The sequence below is a fragment of the Hyperoodon ampullatus genome (genome assembly GCF_949752795.1).
Source record: "Hyperoodon ampullatus genome assembly, chromosome: 13".
Classification (NCBI taxonomy): domain Eukaryota; kingdom Metazoa; phylum Chordata; class Mammalia; order Artiodactyla; family Ziphiidae; genus Hyperoodon; species Hyperoodon ampullatus.
Genome location: NC_136926.1, coordinates 82,285,238 through 82,305,909, shown reverse-complemented (window position 1 = coordinate 82,305,909; position 20,672 = coordinate 82,285,238). Strand labels below are relative to the sequence as shown.

Sequence of the window (20,672 nt, the reverse complement as noted above, 5' to 3'; positions counted from 1 at the left end):
GGGTACCTGGTAGAGCTCAGTAAAATTTTCATCAAATTGCTTCATTAAATTACTTACAAGACAGAGATGAGAGTTACTTCATCTGACTATATCACAGAGCTATTATAGGCACAGATAATATAGATGTGAAAGGTTTTGGAAAATAGAATGCCCTGTAACCATAAGGCAGCATTATATGTTATTATATGGACACATTATAATTTTGTCCTGATTATCATTACATTTTTTATTTCATATTTGATTTTATGTTTCCTGAGAAAGTTCCCACATTAGATACTGATGTTAAGGAGAAGACACCTGCTGGTGAACTTTTAGATGGAATCACATAGGCTCAGAGTCAGCATTAGGCAAAGTTGTCTTTAGTGGTGCCTGCTCCCCCTTTTCTCAATTTTCACCCCCCTTTTATTTTGAACCTCTCATCAGGGGTCAAATGCATTCTTACATTGTTGCCTCTTGTTACAGAGGCAATAATATATTTTTATGCTGACATGGTTATACGTTCCCAGCAAGTTCTTAGGAAACTGAACTGTTATTTTATTAGAGAGGGAAGGGAGCAATGACGTACCTACTAAGATTATATAAGACAAAACCATGGGGGAAATTAGGTGAAGGGTACACAGATCCTCTCTGTACTATTTCTGCAAATTCCTGTGACTGTACACTTATTTCAAAATAAAAAGTTTAAAAAAATCAATGATAATGGTGGATTTGCATATTCCCTGAGCCACGACACTTTGGAATCTGGAGGGCCATCAGCGGTCCCTTCATCACCCCCGAAGCAAATGCCTGAGGTCAGCGAAGAGGCTGAGGGGACAGGAAGGCCATGCCCCGTGGGCCGTCCATGCGGTGGAGCAGCAGGCCCCTTCCTGTGCCCTGTAGACTCTGCCCCGATCTCACATTCTCAGTGCAGACTTCCCAGCCCTCCCATCCAGGGGGAAACACTACCACGCCATCCCGGTCCTGCTTTGTGTTTCTTCATGCACTTACCACCTAACTCTACTTTGTCCTTCTTTATTTTATTTTCTGCCTCCTCCCACTAGAATGTAAGTTCCATTACGGCAAGGATTTTTTTTTTTTTAATTTATTGCTGTATCCTCATCACCTAGAGCAGAGTTGGGCCCAGAGCACGCACTCAGAGAATGTTTGTTCAAATGAATGAATCTTTGTAGAAAATGAAAGCTTTAAAAGAAGCTATTTCCCCGAGAGAGAAGTAACTCAAATCTGCCCATCTTTGTACGAGAGCAAACCTGACTTTGAAGCTAAGACCTTTTTCCTGTGTTCATACTTCAGATAAAGAAGACACTGCTGATAGGATCTGAGAGGAAGGAAACAGTGCATCGTGCTGGGGCTCTCAATGTGACATTATAAATTGTCTTTCTGTGGACTGGCCTCCCAAACAGGTTCCAGAGATGGATTGCCTTACTTTCCTCTTGGCTATTCTTTATGTATACCAAGGTAAAGATAATGTCTCCATTTAAAGAATTTACTCCTTTTTTAGTCTTATAGTGTGACATGTTCAGAATTTATAATGCCCTTAGTTGGCTTAGGTAATTTCTTACTTGTTCAGAAAAACTACAAGTTGTAAATACCAATTATCAGCAGTGGAAACCTTTTTAGACTAAGGTAGAAACTGTTAGCCTTTACCATGATCTCACTTTACTATCTTGATAGGTCTAGAGTAAGCTTCAGATGTCTGTTTGGTGTTTCAATCATCATGTCTAATTGAATTCACATGATCACATGATGGTGTGTCTTTCAGCTCAATGTGAAGAGAGATTTTGGGACACAACTGTTAAACTTGCTAAGAATATGGCCCTAGAATGTGTGTATCCATCAAAGGACACTTTAACCCAGATGGAGTGGTTCAAGATCAAGACACTGGAGAGAGAGTCCATAGCCATTTTCAACCCTACTTACCGTGTGATCATAAGAGAGCCGTACGCTGATAGGGTTTACTTTTCAAATTCAACCATGGCCTCTAACGATATGACCTTGTCCTTCCATAATGCCTCTGAGGTGGACGTTGGCTTCTATTCCTGCTTTCTTCATACTTTCCCACATGGAACCTGGGAAAAGGTGATACAGGTGGTTCCATCAGGTAAGTGAAATTTTTATTTACCTTTTTACCCATCTACAATATTTGTTTCTGTAAAGACCAAGTAGAAACTGTGAAATGTTTTATCATATTTTTGTGCCATTTTCCAATTCCATTTCTAGGTTCTATATTATTGTTTCAAAGATATAATACAATTCCATTTTTCTTAATGTGCTATCATTTCTGAGTAGAAGAAGCATCTCATGAATTCGAATGTCATGGGAGAAAGCACAGGCTTTATCTTGTCTTAATGAGAACTTGAACCTAGATGAAGCTGATGTTGGCAATGTTTGGGTTCAGGGGTCAGACACCTCCTGTGACGTAGTCCCATTTCCTTTTGCTTCCAACCCTGCTTGTTCAGAGTCCTTTCTGTAACACCAAATCTGGGTTTATTAGTGAGTCCTAGGCAGAGTTCAAGCACTGGCTCTGTTTTTAGCTTCATCCAAGTTTCACTAGAGAAGATGCTTCAGAAATTGCAAGCTGTCATTTCAGAAAGAATCGAATGATCTCTTGAAGTATTTCCTGCCATGTCTACCAGTGATTGTGGTTTGATGCTTAGTTAGTCCTACAAGTAATAGCCACATGGATTGGGTGTGGTATGTTGGAAAAACTTGGGTTTTATAGCCTTTACTTCCTTTATAACCTTATATTAGCTGCTCAGTCCCTCTGAATCTCAAGTTCCTGAACAGTAAATTGAGTTAATAATACCATCCTCTTTGTTGAATGGTTTAGGGATCATATATGTAAGGAATTTGGCCCATGGTAGTCGGGGAATGGTAGGTATTATTATTACTGTCACTGTTATTATTTCCTAGGCTTTTGATACAAAATGACTAGTGATGAAATTTTTAGTTGTCACAGATAGATAGTCTAGGGAAGGAAATAATTTGGGACTGTGTGTTTCTTGTCTTGTGTCTCTCAAATTATATCCCAAATAGACCTCCAGCAGAGTACATCATATACCACCTGATATAGTGCTTTCTTTTTAAGAAATCCGTATTATAAAAGAACAATTTAAAGTGCTATATAAGGAATATCTAATGGTCAGGAAGTAAGAAAAATTCCCATGTGTAAGTTTTCCCTTTCTGTTTAGGTGTAGCTAAGCTCAATAATAATTCTGTGTATATGGGTGAGGCTTACACAGTGTCAATTAGCAAAATCTCTTTAGTTAAATACTTACTTATTACAGACTCCATTTTGCCACTCAAGATCTCATTTGCTGTTGTGTGCAGCCACCTGTTAAATGCTGTTTGCAAGTCTGCAGTGTAGAGTCCACTCTGATTAGCCATGCAAGTGACGGAGAGGATGGGAAGGGTCTTAGGGGTGAGCTGTTTGACACGTGGCCTGAGCCACCATGGCCAGAAATAGATGCCCTTCCCCACCCTGCCTCGTGTGGTGAGCTTTTGTAGTTTGGGTCCCAAATCAGGTTATTCTGATTTCTGTAAAGAACAACCAATTGAAAACAGGTACACCTGAAACTAACACAACCTTGTAAACCAACTATACTCCAATAAAATTAAAATATTAAAAAAACAAAAATGTCCATCAACAGAGGAATGGCTAAAGAAGATATTGTACATATATACATATATACACTAATATGTATAAGATAGATAACTAATAAGAACCTGCTGTATAGCACAAGGAACTCCACTGTACAGTAGAAACTAACAAAACATTTTAAAACAACTATACCCCAATAAAAAAAAAAAGAAGGAAAAAAGAAAACAGGTAGAATGGTGGTTACCAGGGTGGGGAGGTGGGGAATGGGGGAGCTAGATGTTGGTCAGAGTACAGAGTTGAAGTTATGCAGGATGAACAAGTCTAGAGACCCAATGTACAGCATGAAGACATTAATGATAGTTAATATCATTGTCTTGAACACTGGAAATTTGCTAAGAGAGTAGATTTCAGGTGCTCTTATCACCAAAAAATGGTAACTATATGGGGAGAAGATGTGTAAATTAGCTTGACTATAGTAATCATTCCACATATCATTTTGTTGTATATGCCCTAAACATATGCAATTTTTATTAAAAGCAAAACAAAACAAAAACAGGTAGCTTGACCTCTTGTGAAGGTTTAGGATAGAGGGTAGCACTAAATTATTGAGAACTAAATTATGGTTGCCACACCAAAGTAGGATTTTTAGCATCATGTATGAATGATTTTGGCAATATTTTCTTAATTTTATCCAGATTTATTTCTCCTGTTATTATTTTGAGGACAGGAAAAGGGAGATCTCTGCCTTATGGGGCTTTTTCAAAAACAGTGGTGAGATTTTCAGTCAGTCACCAAGAAAGGGGCGGCCAACTCTCCGTCTAGTTCAGGTTAGAATCTGATGGTATTCTTAAACATATTTTGCTGTTGTTTTTGATCATTTATATTTTTAAAGAATAGATTGCATTAACCAGCCAGCGAGAGTATTTCATCCACTTTTGAGATTTGGAGAGCTTCGTATTTTTTTAAAACTAAGAAAGATAGTGAATTTATTAAAATATAGTAGCTGTATTTACATTAAATATACTTAAATATACTTAACCTTAAATATACTAAATTAACCTTAGATATACTTAAATTCTTCCATGTGTGCTTTATTAACAACATATCAGGATCTACACATCTTACATGCTTGTATAACGTAAAGGGGGAGTTGATCTATTTAACAGTGAAAGATTGGACTTGGAACCCGGAAATCTTAATCTGTATAATAGATCGTTAAGATCGTCAAAGAGGTGAAGGAATTGAGCCACATGCTCTCTAAACATACTGATTTCTTCTGTTCACTGGAAGCTGATGATGTGTGAGAAACTTGATCAGTACCTTACCTAGGTCTCTCGTTTAACGCCCCCTGCACACTTGGTTGTGGACGTAACCTTGCTTTTCGAGTGAGGACACTGAAGGGAAGTAAGGTCTAGTAATCTGTTCAAGTTCTCAGACTTCGTTTGTGTCCATTGGATAGAGTTGCAATTACAGGATGGAAAGTGCCAGCTTGGGGGGCATAGGAGCAGGCGGGGGCCCTTGAATGCGGAGACATCCGTCATTGCTTGTCCTTTTGGCCTCCCTCCCCCTTGAGTTTTCAGCCCAGAGTTGAAGAGCACATTGGATGTCTTATTCTGGATAAACGATATTGTTAATGCAAAATTATGTTAAAACGTGTTACCTTCAGAACAGGCCTTTCTTAATCAGTAACTGATTTAGAGCATTTAGTGGCAAGAATGGCTGCATTTATTTCACTGCCTCATGGAAAAATACGCTGAGGCGACTTGAGAGGTGACATTTCAAAGGCAGCCCTTTCACGGCAGAGTTTGCGGTGGAAGTGGGCTTGTGGAGAAAATTACCGTAACCCATGTGTCTCTGGCTTTACTAGTCACTTAAGGCAAATGTGGTTATATTTATGGAAATGTCCCCCCAAATGTATGATGCACCCCCAAAACTCTGCTAGCTAACTCTGATTAGGTGCCTACTGTGTGTGAAGTAAATGCTTGTCCTCTCGTTTAATGCCTGTGAAACAGCAGGCGGGAGATTAGCGTGCTCACATTAGACAGCTGAGGAAACTGAAGTTCAGGGTCATTAACCAACTGAAGGCTGCTGAGCTGCTGAGCCGCAGCACCAGGATGAAACCAGCTGGCGTTTCCAAAGAGCCAGAAATGAGAGGGAGCGGAGCTTGACACCAGCAGAGTGAACGTGAACAATTAAAAAAAAAAAAAGGAAGTAGAGTTGCTGTACAATATTATATAAGTTACAGGTGTACAATGTGGCGAGTCACAATTTTTAAAGCTTATACTCCATTTATGGTCATTATTGAATATTGGCTATATTCCCCTGTGTTGTACAATATATCCTTGTAGCTTATTTAATACATAATAGTTTGTACCAGGAATTTTTTAGCATAGAGAGACTGGTGTGAGGGAAGAAGAGAAAAGGGCATCTCCGGGGGTACTGATGGTGTGGAGAAGGGATGAGGAAGTCTGGTTCACGCAGGGGACAGAGACTGGATGGTCTGCCTGGAGCACAGAGCTCCAGGAGGAGTAGGTCTCACCCGGGCTCCAGGGCCCCTCACTGCCTGAGAGGCAGCCTTGAGGGTGAGGAAGAAACTGTGACAGTGGGACCCTCTCTCTGCTCTTACAGCAGAGGTGCTCTGGGGCCCCAGGTAAGGTTTTATACAGTAGATCCTATGTTTAAAAAAGAAGCCGAAGCCCATGAGGCAGGAGAGTGTTGGAGAAGAACTTGGAAAGATGGGACGGCCCAATGTTGCTGAGCCTAATGGGGTTGGAACTTGACCCTGCAGTGTAGACTGTGGGAAGTCTCTGAATGTTTCCAGATGGAGACACATAATGACCACTTTTTTTCACCACCTAGAAGATTAAACTAGTTGCATCCTTATAGAAGGGGAAGAGTTGAAGGGGCAGGGTGAACAACTATTATTTTATGGATTGGAACGCTTATCCACTGCTAGTAGGAGTGTAAGTTGGTGGATCTACTGTACTATTGGTATTGGTAATATTCAGAGTTCTCCAGAGAAACAGAACCAATAGGATGTGTCTGTGTATAGAAAGACATTGATCATGAGGAATTGGCTCATGTGATCATGGGGACTGCAGTGTGGGCCATCAGGCTGGAGACCCAGGAAAACCAGTGATGGTGTAGATGCAGGCGGAAAGGAGGCCAGGGAGGCCAGTCTTTTCGTTGTATTCAGACCTTCAGGTGATTGGACGAGGCCCACCCACATTATGTAGGCCAGTCTGCTTACTCAAAATTCACCAATTTAAATGTTAATCTTATCCAAAACCACCCTCCAAATTCATACCTAAAATTAGCCATCACATCTATTTTGGAAAATGATATTGTGTTAGCTAGTTAAAGAACCCCATTCCTAAGACCTAATCATTCTTTCTATTGTATATTCTGGGGATTGCCCACATGTAGGAGAAATGCCTGAGGATGTTTAAGGCAGCAGATCACCATGATAGCCAACAAATGAATGACTGATCGGGAGGTTCATCAACAGGGATGAATTTTGGGAACATTGTGTGAAAGAAAAAAGCAAGTTTCAAAAAAACACACAGGGGATGATTCCTTTCCTTTAAAGTTTAGAGACATGCAACTAAACAATATGCTACTTATAGATACAAACGTATGGTAAAACTCTAAGGAAAGCAGATCTCCAAAGCACAGTCAGGAAGGAGATAGAACCAGGAAGGAATACAAGGGTCTTCCAAGTTCACAATCAGGTGTTTTTCTTATACAGGTGTTTTATTTCCCATCTGTCTTAAAAATGTTTTATGAAACTTCTCTCAAATCTATTGAATTTCTAATAAAAACAGTGAAGAAGGATACAATTGCAATTGTGAGCAGTTCACAGGTAATTATCTAAGTTAAGGGTAAGATCTTCATTCTGATTTGGCCTGGAGGTCTGGAAGAGGGAAAACAAGGATTCCAAATTTTTATGATTCAGGGACTGAAAAATGATGGTTTCACTTAAAAAGATGGAAAATTAAGAGACCGGTTTGGCTTGGAAGAGAGTAAATAAGTTCAGTTTCAGATGCATTGAGTTATAAGGTAGCCTTTGACCAGTTCACGGCTGAAATTATGGAATGACAAACCATAATGAAGTTCAGGATTGAAAATACCAATTTTGGAGTCATCTGGATGATCCCAGCACACGTGAAGAAGATGGTTAACTAAGAAAGTACTTGTACATGGGACAGAAGCTGAGGCCGTGGCATTGAAGGATGCTCACATCGAAGTGGGGGGACCATTCGTGTTAAAGACTGGAGAGGGCATAGCGAGGGGAGGGAGGGAAGAAGCGGGGCAGACTCGAGATGCAGGACAGACGCGTAACTGGTGTAGGAGCCAGATGGGTTTCCTCTTAGCTCATGTGTACAGGAGAGGGTTAGATGGTCCCCTCCACACATTCTGGTGCTCTGTGTTACTGTATCACATAGATTTCTCACTCTGTGATCTTCCACACTCCAACCCTCGCATCTCAACTTTGACACGGGATGTTCCTCACTGTCTCCTTTTTAAGGTTTCATTCTTTCCTGGGTGGGATGGGGCTCCCTGTGTGTCATCCATGCTCGGTCTTAGATGGGTCTTATCTCTATTCCCATCAACATCAGTATTTGCTTTTCTCTTGCCAGTTACTTTTTTTTTTTTTTTTGCGGTACGTGGGCCTCTCACTGCTGTGGCCTCTCCTGTTGCGGAGCACAGGCTCTGGACGCGCAGGCTCAGCAGCCATGGCTCACAGGCCCAGTCGCTCCGCGGCATGTGGGATCTTTCCGGACCGGGGCACGAACCCGCGTCCCCTGCATCGGCAGGCAGACTCTCAACCACTGCGCCACCAGAGAAACCCTACTTTTTTTTTTTTTCTAATGTTGGGGTGATCTCAGGATTTAAATTTTATTTAAATCTGGAAATGGGGGAGTGGCCCAGATCTGGCTGTAGAAATGGGTGTGCTGATTTGTGGGACCGAATTCACTTATCCATTAATTCATTCATCAAGTCTTATTGAGAACCTACTATATTCAAGATAATGTCTGTGGTGGGGAAGCTAGAAAGACATGATCTTAGCTCTAAAGAGAATGCAGAGCATTAGGGGAGATAAAAGTTGTATATCACAAATTATAACGTAAAGCAAAGAGTAAGTGCTATTGTAGTTCAGAGGATAGAATTTACTTTCAACCAGGAAACTGAGGATAGATTCCCTGAAAGGGGGGAATTTGAAGTTTACCTTGAAGGAGGTAAGTCATAATATTTGGACATGGAGTTGGGCGGAGTAGCATTCAGGAGAATTCCTTTAAATATTATCTAAAAAATAGATAACTTTGGCTCTGCTTTAACCTACTTTGCAAGCCAACACATAGGCTTGATCAACAATGAATGCAGTTTATTCTGGTTTAAAATTCATGGCTTGGTTTATTTCAATGTGTTGACTTAATGCTTCAAAAGGCATAGGAATCCAGATGTGTTATGCAATTATGTTTTGCAGCATATCTTGAGAATATTTTCATACTCTCATTTCAGCTTGTGTGTTATCTATTCCAAATTCAGAAGGAAAGAAGAAAACTGCATTACCTTATATATTAGTGAAAGGTGCAAAATGATGGAGGGGAAGCCTTTGTCTAAAAGCCTTCTTTGCCTGTCAGTGGAAATTCCAAAAAGGGCTAAGAGGCCATGGAAAAAGAGTCTTTCTTACTCTCCTGTTACATGGGTCACCAATACATACCAGCATGTTTCGTCCCTGCTGGATTCTTTCAGCTTTGCCTGTCAGATGCTTCTTTTTTGCTTTGGGGTTGGGTTTGTTTGTTTGTTTGTTTGTTTGTTTTTAAGTGAGGTAGAAGAATAAGAAAAAAATTCTTTCATATCTACTGTTTAAAGAATTAATAAATAATTATTAATAGATAACAATAGGTAATATTAATAAATAATAAACTCTCTTAAGGTCCATTCTTACAAGCTCAGAAATAAGTCATGAAAGTTTCCCCATCTATATAACTGTGTTATATACATACATATATGAGAATAAAAAAGGGTTCTGTGAAATGTTACATTTCAGCAGTTTTTCATTTAAGGAAGAGAAAAGATATTAAGTAGTATCAATAAGAAATAGCCAACTGATGAAAACAAAAACATTTTCAAGGCTGAGAAGTCTCACTCCTTAATGAAATAAAATAGTACATAGAGAAGGCAAATGGTGAAGAGCATTTTAAGATTCGTGGAAGGCAAGGTTATGGTCACTGCACTTCTCAAGGGTGAAATTTATGGGAATCTGAAAGTGGACTAGTTACCAGAACCCAGGCCAAGGTTGTTTTTATTGACTTGCTTTCCATTTGCTAAGCCAGGGAGGAGATGCTTGAGAGCACATATCACCATGAGATTCAGCGCTCAGGCTTTGGGGTAAAGCTCTGTAATCAAAAATCAAAAAGGGAGACAAAAAAAACAACTCTGAAACAAGGCAATACTGGATTTATATACAAAATTAGATTCAACAATTGAATGGCAGGTAAAGTTTAACGTACAGGAACAAATACACATTTGGGTTTGGTGAGAATAGTTTTTTCTGTTTGTCCACCTGAGGGCACAGGCCTATGTCCACTGTGCTACCTCCATGCCCTGCGAGGCCGCCCAGGCTTTCCCAATTCTCAGCTGGGTCAACATCCAGAAGAGAACATTTTCCCCAGACTTGTTGGGAAATCCACTCAGGCAGTCCAGAGCAGGGGAGGCACCTGGCTGTGATCTTTGCCTGTGGTTGTTTTGTTTACTTCCACAAGCCCTACCCTTCCTTGAGCAGCTATCGTTATTTCCAAGATGACCATAGCGTAAGGGTGGCTTTGGCTCGAGGATGAGCTACAGCTGAAGCAGGAGCACTGGCTCCCCTATGGCCCTTGGAGATGGTCTTCGTGCAGCGGAGACACACAGTTCTTGGGTTTTCCTCCTTCAACCCTCAGCGATCGAGACAACTTGCACCTCTTCTAGCACTTGTGACCACAACGCCCCTCTCCCCAGCACTCGGGTGGCTGCGAACTGCGGGCTCTGGAACACGCTTCCTCTGCAGAGTGGGTGCTGCTGGCATGTGGTGTGAGTGCAGGGTGGGGATTGTGGCTTTGTGAGTAAGAGCCCCTCAGGGTAATCGGAACCTGCGGGGCCCACGCACACTGAGACCCTCCCCTGGACCGTCTCGGCTTCTAGATTCTTTCTAAAAAATTCCTCTCATCAAAGGTTGAGAACAGCCCCGATGGAGGTGTGTTCACCGCATCTTCTCTCAGAAACTTCTCGTAGGATTAGGGGGAGGCGTCAGGGACCTTCAAAGAGACCTTACGGGGATGTGCATCCTGACAGATCACAGTCCTGACGGAGGGTAAAATGATAAAAAATTTTGTAAGATAAAAATGCTGGATTTGGGAAATTTAAAAACGAAGAAGTGAAAGGAAAATAAATAACTGAAGAAAGAAGGAAAAGGGTCAAGCTCTCAGGACCAGAAGCTTAGGGCTGTGCAGCCCGCTTTCTCTTTGAGCCGATGCTGTCCAGGGGCAGCTGGTTTAGCGTTTATAGAAAGAAGACTTGTCTCTAAGCTCTGCTCTTGGTTGCTGGTTTTTGTTTTTGTTTGGTTTTTATAGGGAGCGGAGGTTGCAAACAGGATAGCTTTTCTGTTCCTTTGGGAACATTTCTGAAGACATTTAAGATTTTGAAACCATTAAGAATTTTAAGACTATCAAGCCCATCCTTCAGGGATCAATGAGAAATTATTCCCCTACACACCATATCTTCTACTTACTCCACAATAGTTTTAATAACTCAGCTGATGGGGCTTCTGGCACTTCCCTTGAGAGATTACTCACAATCCAATAAATCTCAATGTGAGAAAAATTCCCCTGACTTAAGCTATTTAACCAACTTACATTAAAAAAAAAAAAAAGTCTTCTGCATAATCTGCCCAGAGAGAAAGACCCATGTTCCGTAGAAGATTGATATAGAAAGCTTTCTAAGGATGGAGATGCAAGATGCAATATTCACATTTAATAGCACTGTAAATAGCTATACACGTCATACCTGCTGGGTTTAGTAGGGCCAATAAGGGTGATGTCTGGGCATGACTTCTGTGAGCACTTGTGTGCATTTATTAATGCACATTTATGTGCATTTAACTAGCAGAATACTTAAGAAACTTAATATTCTCATTTCAGCAAATTACCTCTTAAGAACATATTTGTTCCATTTCTTGGCAGGCTACGTAAAATCCTATATGCTACCAACACTGACATTTCCAGAATAGCTTACTGAAGGTGTATGCATATGTTTAGGATAATTTCCTTCTTGACATATAAAGAACCCAAAACTTCAGAAAATTTTAGGTCATCCACCTAATTCATTCCACTAATGGAGAGAGTACATTTATTTCTCTTTACAAACTGGGTGCTACAATTGAGAGTGTGTATACCATTTTTCATTTGAGAAACAGCCAGGGAATTCAATACTTGTCTCTGAGGCAGAGCTCAGTAACATTAGTGTATGTCCCCAAATGAGACCATTTTGTGTCCCATTAGCTTGTGACACCACAATTCTCAAATTATGTCCCTGTTATCTTTTTTTTTTTTTTTTTTTTTTTTTAGTTTCTGCTTTATAACAAAGTGAATCAGTCATACATATACATCTCTTCCCCCATCCCTTCCCTCCTGTGTCTCCCTCCCTCCCACCCTCCCCATCCCACCCCTCCAGGGTCACAAAGCACCGAGCTGATCTCCCTGTGCTATGCGGCTGCTTCCCACTATCTATCTACCTTATGTTTGGTACTGTATATATGTCCATGCCTCTCTTTTGCTTTGTCACAGCTTACCCTTCCCCCTCCCCATATCCTCAAGTCCATTCTCAAGTAGGTCTGTGTCTTTATTCCCGTTTTACCCCTAGGTTCTTCATGACATTTTTTTTTCTTAAATTCCATATATATGTGTTAGCATACGGTATTTGTCTTTCTCTTTCTGAGTTACTTCACTCTGCATAACAGACTCTAGGTCTATCCACCTCATTACAAATAGCTCAGTTTCATTTCTTTTTATGGCTGAGTACTATTCCGTTGTATATATGTGCCACATCTTCTTTATCCATTCATCCAATGATGGACACTTAGGTTGTTTCCATCTCCGGGCTATTGTGAATAGAGCTGCAATGAACATTTTGGTACATGTCTCTTTTTGAATTATGGTTTTCTCAGGGTATATGCACAGTAGTGGGATTGCTGGGTCATATGGTAGTTCTATTTGTAGTTTTTTAAGGAACCTCCATACTGTTCTCCATAGTGGCTGTACCAATTCACATTCCCACCAGCAGTGCAAGAGTGTTCCCTTTTCTCCACACCCTCTCCAGCGTTTATTGTTTCTAGATTTCTTGATGATGGCCATTCTGACTGGTGTGAGATGATATCTCATTGTAGTTTTGATTTGCATTTCTCTAATGATTAATGATGTTGAGCATTCTTTCATGTGTTTGTTGGCAGTCTGTATATCTTCTTTGGAGAAATGCCTATTTAAGTCTTCTGCCCATTTTTGGATTGGGTTGTTTGTTTTTTTGCTATTGAGCTGCATGAGCTGCTTATAAATTTTGGAGATTAATCCTTTGTCAGTTGCTTCATTTGCAAATATTTTCTCCCATTCTGAGGGTTGTCTTTTGGTCTTGTTTATGGTTTCCTTTGCTCTGTAGAAGCTTTGAAGTTTCATTAGGTCCCATTTGTTTATCTTTGTTTTTATTTCCATTTCTCTAGGAGGTGGGTCCAAAAGGATCTTGCTGTGATTTATGTCATAGAGTGTTCTGCCTATGTTTTTCTCTAAGAGTTTGATAGTTTCTGGCCTTACATTTAGGTCTTTAATCCATTTTGAGCTTATTTTTGTGTATGGTGTTAGGGAATGATCTAAACTCATACTTTTACATGTCCCTGTCCAGTTTTCCCAGCACCACTTATTGAAGAGGCTGTCCTTTCTCCACTGTACATTCCTGCCTCCTTTATCAATGATAAGTTGACCATATGTGTGTGGGTTTATCTCTGGGCTTTCTATCCTGTTCCATTGATCTATCTTTCTGTTTTTGTGCCAGTACCACACTGCCTTGATTACTGTAGCTTTGTAGTATAGTCTGAAGTCAGGGAGCCTGATTCCTCCAGCTCCGTTTTTCGTTCTCAAGATTGCTTTGGCTATTCGGGGTCTTTTGTTTTTCTAAACAAATTTTGAAATTTTTTGTTCTAGTTCTGTGAAAAATGCCAGTGGTAGTTTGATAGGGATTGCATTGAATCTGTAGATTGCTTTCAGTAGTAGAGTCATTTTCACAATAGTGATTCTTCCAATCCAGGACCATGGTATATCTCTCCATCTATTTGTATCATCTTTAATTTCTTTCATCAGTGTCTTATAATTTTCTGCATACAGGTCTTTTGTCTCCTTAGGTAGGTTTATTCCTAGATATTTTATTCTTTTTGTTGCAATGGTAAATGGGAGTGTTTCCTTGATTTCACTTTCAGATTTTTCATCATTAGTGTACAGGAATGCCAGAGATTTCTGTGCATTAATTTTGTATCCTGCGACTTTACCAAATGCATTGATTAGCTCTAGTAGTTTTCTGGTAGCATTTTTAGGATTCTCTATGTAGAGTATCATGTCATCTGCAAACAGTGACAGCTTTACTTCTTCTTTTCCAATTTGGATTCCTTTTATTTCCTTTTCTTCTCTGATTGCTGTGGCTAAAACTTCCAAAACTATGTTGAATAAGAGTGATGAGAGTGGGCAGCCTTGTCTTGTTCCTGATCTTAGTGGAAATGGTTTCAGTTTTTCACCATTGAGGACGATGTTGGCTGTGGGTTTGTCATATATGGCCTTTATTATGTTGAGGAAAGTTCCCTCTATGCCTACTTTCTGCAGGGTTTTTATTATAAATGGGTGTTGAATTTTGTCGAAAGCTTTCTCTGCATCTATTGAGATGATCATATGGTTTTTCTTCTTCAATTTGTTAATATGGTGTATCACGTTGATTGATTTGCATATATTGAAAAATCCTTGCATTCCTGGAATAAACCCCACTTGATCATGGTGTATGATCCTTTTAATGTGCTGTTGGATTCTGTTTGCTAGTATTTTGGTGAGGATTTTTGCATCTATGTTCATCAGTGATATTGGCCTGTAGTTTTCTTTCTTTGTGACATCCTTGTCTGGTTTTGGTATCAATGTGATGGTGGCCTCGTAGAATGAGTTTGGGAGTGTTCCTCCCTCTGCTATATTTTGGAAGAGTTTGAGAAGGATAGGTGTTAGCTCTTCTCTAAATATTTGATAGAATTCGCCTGTGAAGCCATCTGGTCCTGGGCTTTTGTTTGTTGGAAGATTTTTAATCACAGTTTCAATTTCAGTGCTTGTGATTGGTCTATTCATATTTTCTATTTCTTCCTGATTCAGTCTTGGTAGGTTGTGCATTTCTAAGAATTTGTCCATTTCTTCCAGGTTGTCCATTTTAATGGCATAGAGTTTCTTGTAGTAATCTCTCATGATCTTTTGTATTTCTGCAGTGTCAGTTGTTACTTCTCCTTTTTCATTTCTAATTCTATTGATTTGAGTCTTCTCCCTTTTTTTCTTGATGAGTCTGGCTAATGGTTTATCAATTTTGTTTATCTTCTCAAAGAACCAGCTTTTAGTTTGGTTGATCTTTGCTATCGTTTCCTTCATTTCTTTTTCATTTATTTCTGATCTGATCTTTATGATTTCTTTCCTTCTGCTAACTTTGGGGTTGTTTTGTTCTTTTTTCTCTAATTGCTTTAGGTGCAGGGTCAGGTTGTTTACTCAAGATGTTTCCTGTTTCTTAAGGTGGGATTGTATTGCTATAAACTTCCCTCTTAGAACTGCTTTTGCTGTGTCCCATAGGTTTTGGGTCGTCGTGTCTCCATTGTCATTTGTTTCTAGGTATTTTTTTATTTCCTCTTTGATTTCTTCAGTGATCACTTCGTTATTGAGTAGTGTATTGTTTAGCCTCCATGTGTTTGTATTTTTTACAGATCTTTTACTGTAATTGATGTCTAGTCTCATAGCATTGTGGTCAGAAAAGATACTTGATACAATTTCAATTTTCTTAAATTTACCAAGGCTTGATTTGTGACCCAAGATATGATCTCTCCTGGAGAATGTTCCATGAGCACTTGAGAAAAATATGTATTCTGTTGTTTGTGGATGAAATGTCCTATAACTATCAATTAAGTCCATCTTGTTTAATGTATCATTTAAAGCTTGTGTTTCCTTATTTATTTTCATTTTGGATGATCTGTCCATTGGTGAAAGTGGGGTGTTAAAGTCACCTACTATGATTGTGTTACTGTCGATTTCCCCTTTTATGGCTGTTAGTATTTGCCTTATGTATTGAGGTGCTCCTATGTTGGGTGCATAAATATTTACAATTGTTATATCTTCTTCTTGGATCGATCCCTTTATCGTTATGTAGTGTCCTTCTTTGTCTCTTCTAATATTCTTTATTTTAAAGTCTATTTTGTCTGATATCAGAATTGCTACTCCAGCTTTCTTTTGATTTCCATTTGCATGGAATATCTTTTTCCATCCCCTTACTTTCAATCTGTATGTGTCTCTAGGTCTGAAGTGGGTCTCTTGTAGACAGCATATATATGGGTCTTGTTTTTGTATCCATTCAGCCAATCTGTGTCTTTTGGTGGGAGCATTTAGTCCATTTACATGTAAGGTAATTATCGATATGTATGTTCCTATTCCCATTTTCTTAATTGTTTTGGGTTCGTTATTGTAGGTCTTTTCCTTCTGTTGTGTTTCTTGCCTAGAGAAGTTCCTTTAGCATTTGTTGTAAAGCTGGTTTGGTGGTGCTGAACTCTCTCAGCTTTTGCTTGTCTGTAAACGTTTTAATTTCTCCATCAAATCTGAATGAGATTCTTGCTGGGTAGAGTAGTCTTGGTTGCAGGTTTTTCTCCTTCATCACTTTAATTATGTCCTGCCACTCCCTTCTGGGTTGTAGAATTTCTGCTGAGAGATCAGCTGTTAACCTGGTGGGGATTCCCTTGTGTGTTATTTGTTGTTTTTCCCTTGCTGCTTTTAATATGATTTCTTTGTGTTTAATTTTTGACAGTTTGATTAATATGTGTCTTGGCGTATTTCTCCTTGGATTTATTCTGTATGGGACTCTCTGTGCCTCCTGGACTTGATTAACTATTTCCTTTCCCATATTAGGGAAGTTTTCAACTATAATCTCTTCAAATATTTTCTCAGTCCCTTTCTTTTTCTCTTCTTCTTCTGGAACCCCTATAATTTGATTGTTGGTGTGTTTAATGTTGTCCCAGAGGTCTCTGGGACTGTCCTCTGTTCTTTTCATTCTTTTTTCTTTATTTTGCTCTGCATCAGTTATTTCCACTATTTTATCTTCCACCTCACTTATCCGTTTTTCTGCCTCAGTTATTCTGCTATTGATCCCATCTAGAGTATTTTTCATTTCATTTATTGTGTTTTTAATCGATGCTTGATTCCTCTTTAGTTCTTCTAGGTCCTTGTTAACTGTTTCTTGCATTTTGTCTATTGTATTTCCAAGATTTTGGATCTTGGAAATAGAATCTTGGATCATCTTTACTATCATTATTCTGAATTCTTTTTCAGGTAGACTGCCTATTTCCTCTTCATTTGTTAGGTCTGGTGGGTTTTTATCTTGCCCCTTCTCCTGCTGTGTGTTTTTCTGTCTTCTCATTTTGCTTATGTTACTGTGTTTGGGGTCTCCTTTTTGCAGGCTGCAGGTTCGTAGTTCCCGTTGTTTTTGGCGTCTGTCCCCAGTGGCTAAGGTTGCTTTAGTGGGTTGTGTAGGCTTCCTGGTGGAGGGGACTAGTGCCTGTGTTCTGGTGGATGAGGCTGGATCTTGTCTTTCTGGTGGGCAGGTCCACGTCTGGTGGTGTATTTTGGGGTGTCTGTGGACTTTTTATGATTTTAGGCAGCCTCTCTGCTAATGGGTTGCGTTGTGTTCCTATCTTGCTAGTTGTTTGGCATAGGGTGTCCAGCACTGTAGCTTGCTGGTCGTTGATTGAAGCTGAGTGCTGGTGTTGAGATGGAGATCTCTGGAAGATTTTCGCCGTTTGATATTATGTGGAGCTGGGAGGTCTCTTGTGGACCAGTGTCCTGAAGTTGGCTCTCCCACCTCAGAGGCACAGCACTGACTCCTGGCTCCTCAATTTGGGATGATTTGTTGTCTATTCATGTATTCCACAGATGCAGGGTACATCAAGTTGATTGTGGAGCTTTAATTCGCTGCTTCTGAGGCTGCTGGGAGAGATTTCCCTTTGTCTTCTTTGTTCTCACAGCTCCCGGGTCTCAGCTTTGGATTTGGCCCCGCCTCTCCGTGTAGGTCGCCGGAGGGCGTCTGTTCTTCGCTCAGACAGGACAGGGTTAAAGGAGCTGCCGCTTCGGGGCCTCTGGCTCACTCAGGCAGGGAGGGAGGGAGGGAGGGGCACGGAGTGCGGGTGGAGCCTGCAGCAGCAGAGGCCGGCGTGACGTTGCACCAGCCCGAGGCGCGCCGTGCGCTCTCCCAGGGAAGCCGTCCCTGGTTCCCGGGACCCCGGCAGTGACGGGCTGCACAGGCTCCCCGGAAGGGGGGCGTGGACAGTGACCTGCGCTCGCACACAGGCCTCGCGGCGGCGGCAGCAGCCCCAGCATCCCACGCTCGTCTCTGGGGTCCGCGCTTACAGACGCGGCTCGCGCCCGCCTCTGGAGCTCCTCCAAACATTGCTCCTAATCCCCTCTCCTTGCGCACCAGTCCCTGTTATCTTTTAAGAAGCATAGTTGCTCATTTAAATAAGTCAGTAAATATAAATAAAGAATATTTATTGAACATAGGACTTGTTACTTCTTCCTCTTATTTTCCTTAAATCCTACCAATGGTTCCTAAAAGAATGAACATTTAATAAGATGGAAACTTTTCCAATTACTGGTATTGTGTTTCTTTGAGCTGACAGTGTTTGAATTTTTATTCTTAACACAGTCTGACTATTATGTTTTCAGTGAAAATAGCAGAACTGAACCAAAGTATTATACCTTATTGTTCAAATGACACTTTGAGATGTTCTAGTCTTTTATTGGATGAATGTTGATAACAGTAATTTAAAGAATTGTAAGCCCTTTCTAAATACATTGAATAGACATTTACATGTCTATTTACAAACTACTCACAGTTTGCTGTGAGGAGAAGAAGAAATGAGTAAGAAGGTCACTGTTTTTGAGACGTTTATAATCTAAGAGGGGAGGTACGTACTATACATTATGTAAACAGGAGGACTGAGTAACCGTGCTGTACAGTGGAACTCAATAAGTAGCATAGAACAATGTCTGGGGAGTTGAGAGTGGCAGAGGTTACTTCCGGTTTGGGGGACCTTGAAAGGTGCCTGCACCAGGCTGGAAACCTAGGTAGGATTCCAGAAAAAAAATGCATCATGGAAAAAATCCCATGAAAGGGCAATGCTGTTTGCATTTGGGGCAAATGAAAAATACATTTGGTCACAAGCTTCGAGGAAGGGCAGTGGTGGAAGGTCTAGTTTTGAACTCCCTTGGTGGTTAGTAAAGTTTTCAAACAGCGGAAGTCACATGGGTCATGTTTGCAGCCATTATTTGGAGCCATTACTCTAGCAGCTGCGTGTGGGATGATTTAGAGGTGGGGAAAAAGAAAGATGGGAGACTAGGAAACAAGGGAGAGGGAGCCTGCAACCCTGTAATGCAGCAGGGGCACTGCCTCCAGGGCATGGCCCACCAATGCAATCTTCACAAAGTCTCTGCTTACCTTGCTAAATCACAGCCAAATGAAGCTTCCCCCTCCTCAAGGTCTTCCTTCCCATCCACTCCTAGCTTTCATTCAATAAACAGTTAATGAATGCTGGCTGTGTGCCAGGGGGCTGTGTGAGGTTGCGGGTACATAGACACATCCCAGTCTCTGATCTCAAGCTGAGGACTCATTTATAATGCCAGTCGATGTATGGGACAGGTTCTGGTTGCGATAGGATGGTGGTGGCAGCAGTATGTGTGCGTGCGCACCTATACGTGTGTGTTGGAAGAATGATTGTTTGGAGCGGGGGGAGTAATTACGGAAGCTTCAGAGAACAAAAGATGCTTGAGCTTACTCATAGAGGGAGATGCCAAACCTCCTGGGTTGAAGGATGATCATGCCATTAGCGGGATGGCATGCCTGCTAGAGGGAACTCATGCTAATGCTACAGAAGCAAAGTGAGTCTGATGTGCTTAGGAGCCAGCCTGCTGGGTAAAGCCCGAATGTAAATTAGTTTAAGTGGCTAGTGGTGCCAGGTGGCGAATCTGGAGGGTGGAGAGCAGAAAAGAACTTTGTTATGCTTTCTACAGGAGCTCCAGATTTTTGCTTGGGAGGGGTGGGTTCAGTTTTCGGAATACTCGACTTGGAATTGTGTTTGCGTAGCAAGGCCTTATTCTGACTTAGATCGCATTTTCTTTGCAGTGGGGTGGGAGATAATGTTCCCTCTAGTTCCATTTTGTGTCACAACTGTACACCATTCTAAGGTGATTTTACTTTATTTTAGACAATGGGAAGCCATTAAGAATTTGGATTAGGTGAATGTTTTGCAATTTAGAAAGAGCAGCCAGACAAGACTCTACAAGGGGATTAGAGGTGAGGGACAAGTGAGCGAAGTCCAGAGGCTGTTATGGGCTGAGGTGTGTCCTTCCAAAATTCATATATTGAAGTCCTAGCCCCCAGTACCTCAGAATGTGACTGTATTTGGAAATAGTCTTTAAAGATATAACTGAGTTAAGATGAGGTCATTAGAGTGGACCTTAATCCAATATGACTGGTGTCCTTATGAGAAGAGGACATAAGGACACAGACATACACAAAGGTAAGACCATGTGAAGACACCAGGAAGAGGTGGCCATCCAGAAGCCAAGGAGAGCGGCCTCAGAAGGAATCAACCCTGCTGACACCCTGACTGCAGACTTTCTGCCTCCAGAATTGTGAGAAAATAAATTTCTGTTGTTTAAGCCACCCAGTCTATGGTACTTTGCTATGCCAGCCCTAGCAAAGTAATACAAAGGCTGTA

General features: G+C 40.8%; 1 protein-coding gene across 1 annotated transcript in view; it reads left to right on the top strand.

Annotated features, from left to right (window-relative positions):
* Nucleotides 1-1,394: 1,394 nt before the first annotated feature.
* The window catches only part of CD226 (CD226 molecule), a gene marked incomplete at its 3' end in the record, with an annotated part of 89,626 nt that continues 70,348 nt past the window's right edge, over nucleotides 1,395-20,672 (top strand). The window contains exons 1-2 of the mRNA XM_079717153.1: nucleotides 1,395-1,455; nucleotides 1,760-2,098. Of these exons, the coding sequence (XP_079573279.1) occupies nucleotides 1,410-1,455; nucleotides 1,760-2,098 (385 nt within the window). The 5' untranslated portion in view covers nucleotides 1,395-1,409. The remainder of the gene's footprint in view (nucleotides 1,456-1,759; nucleotides 2,099-20,672) is intronic.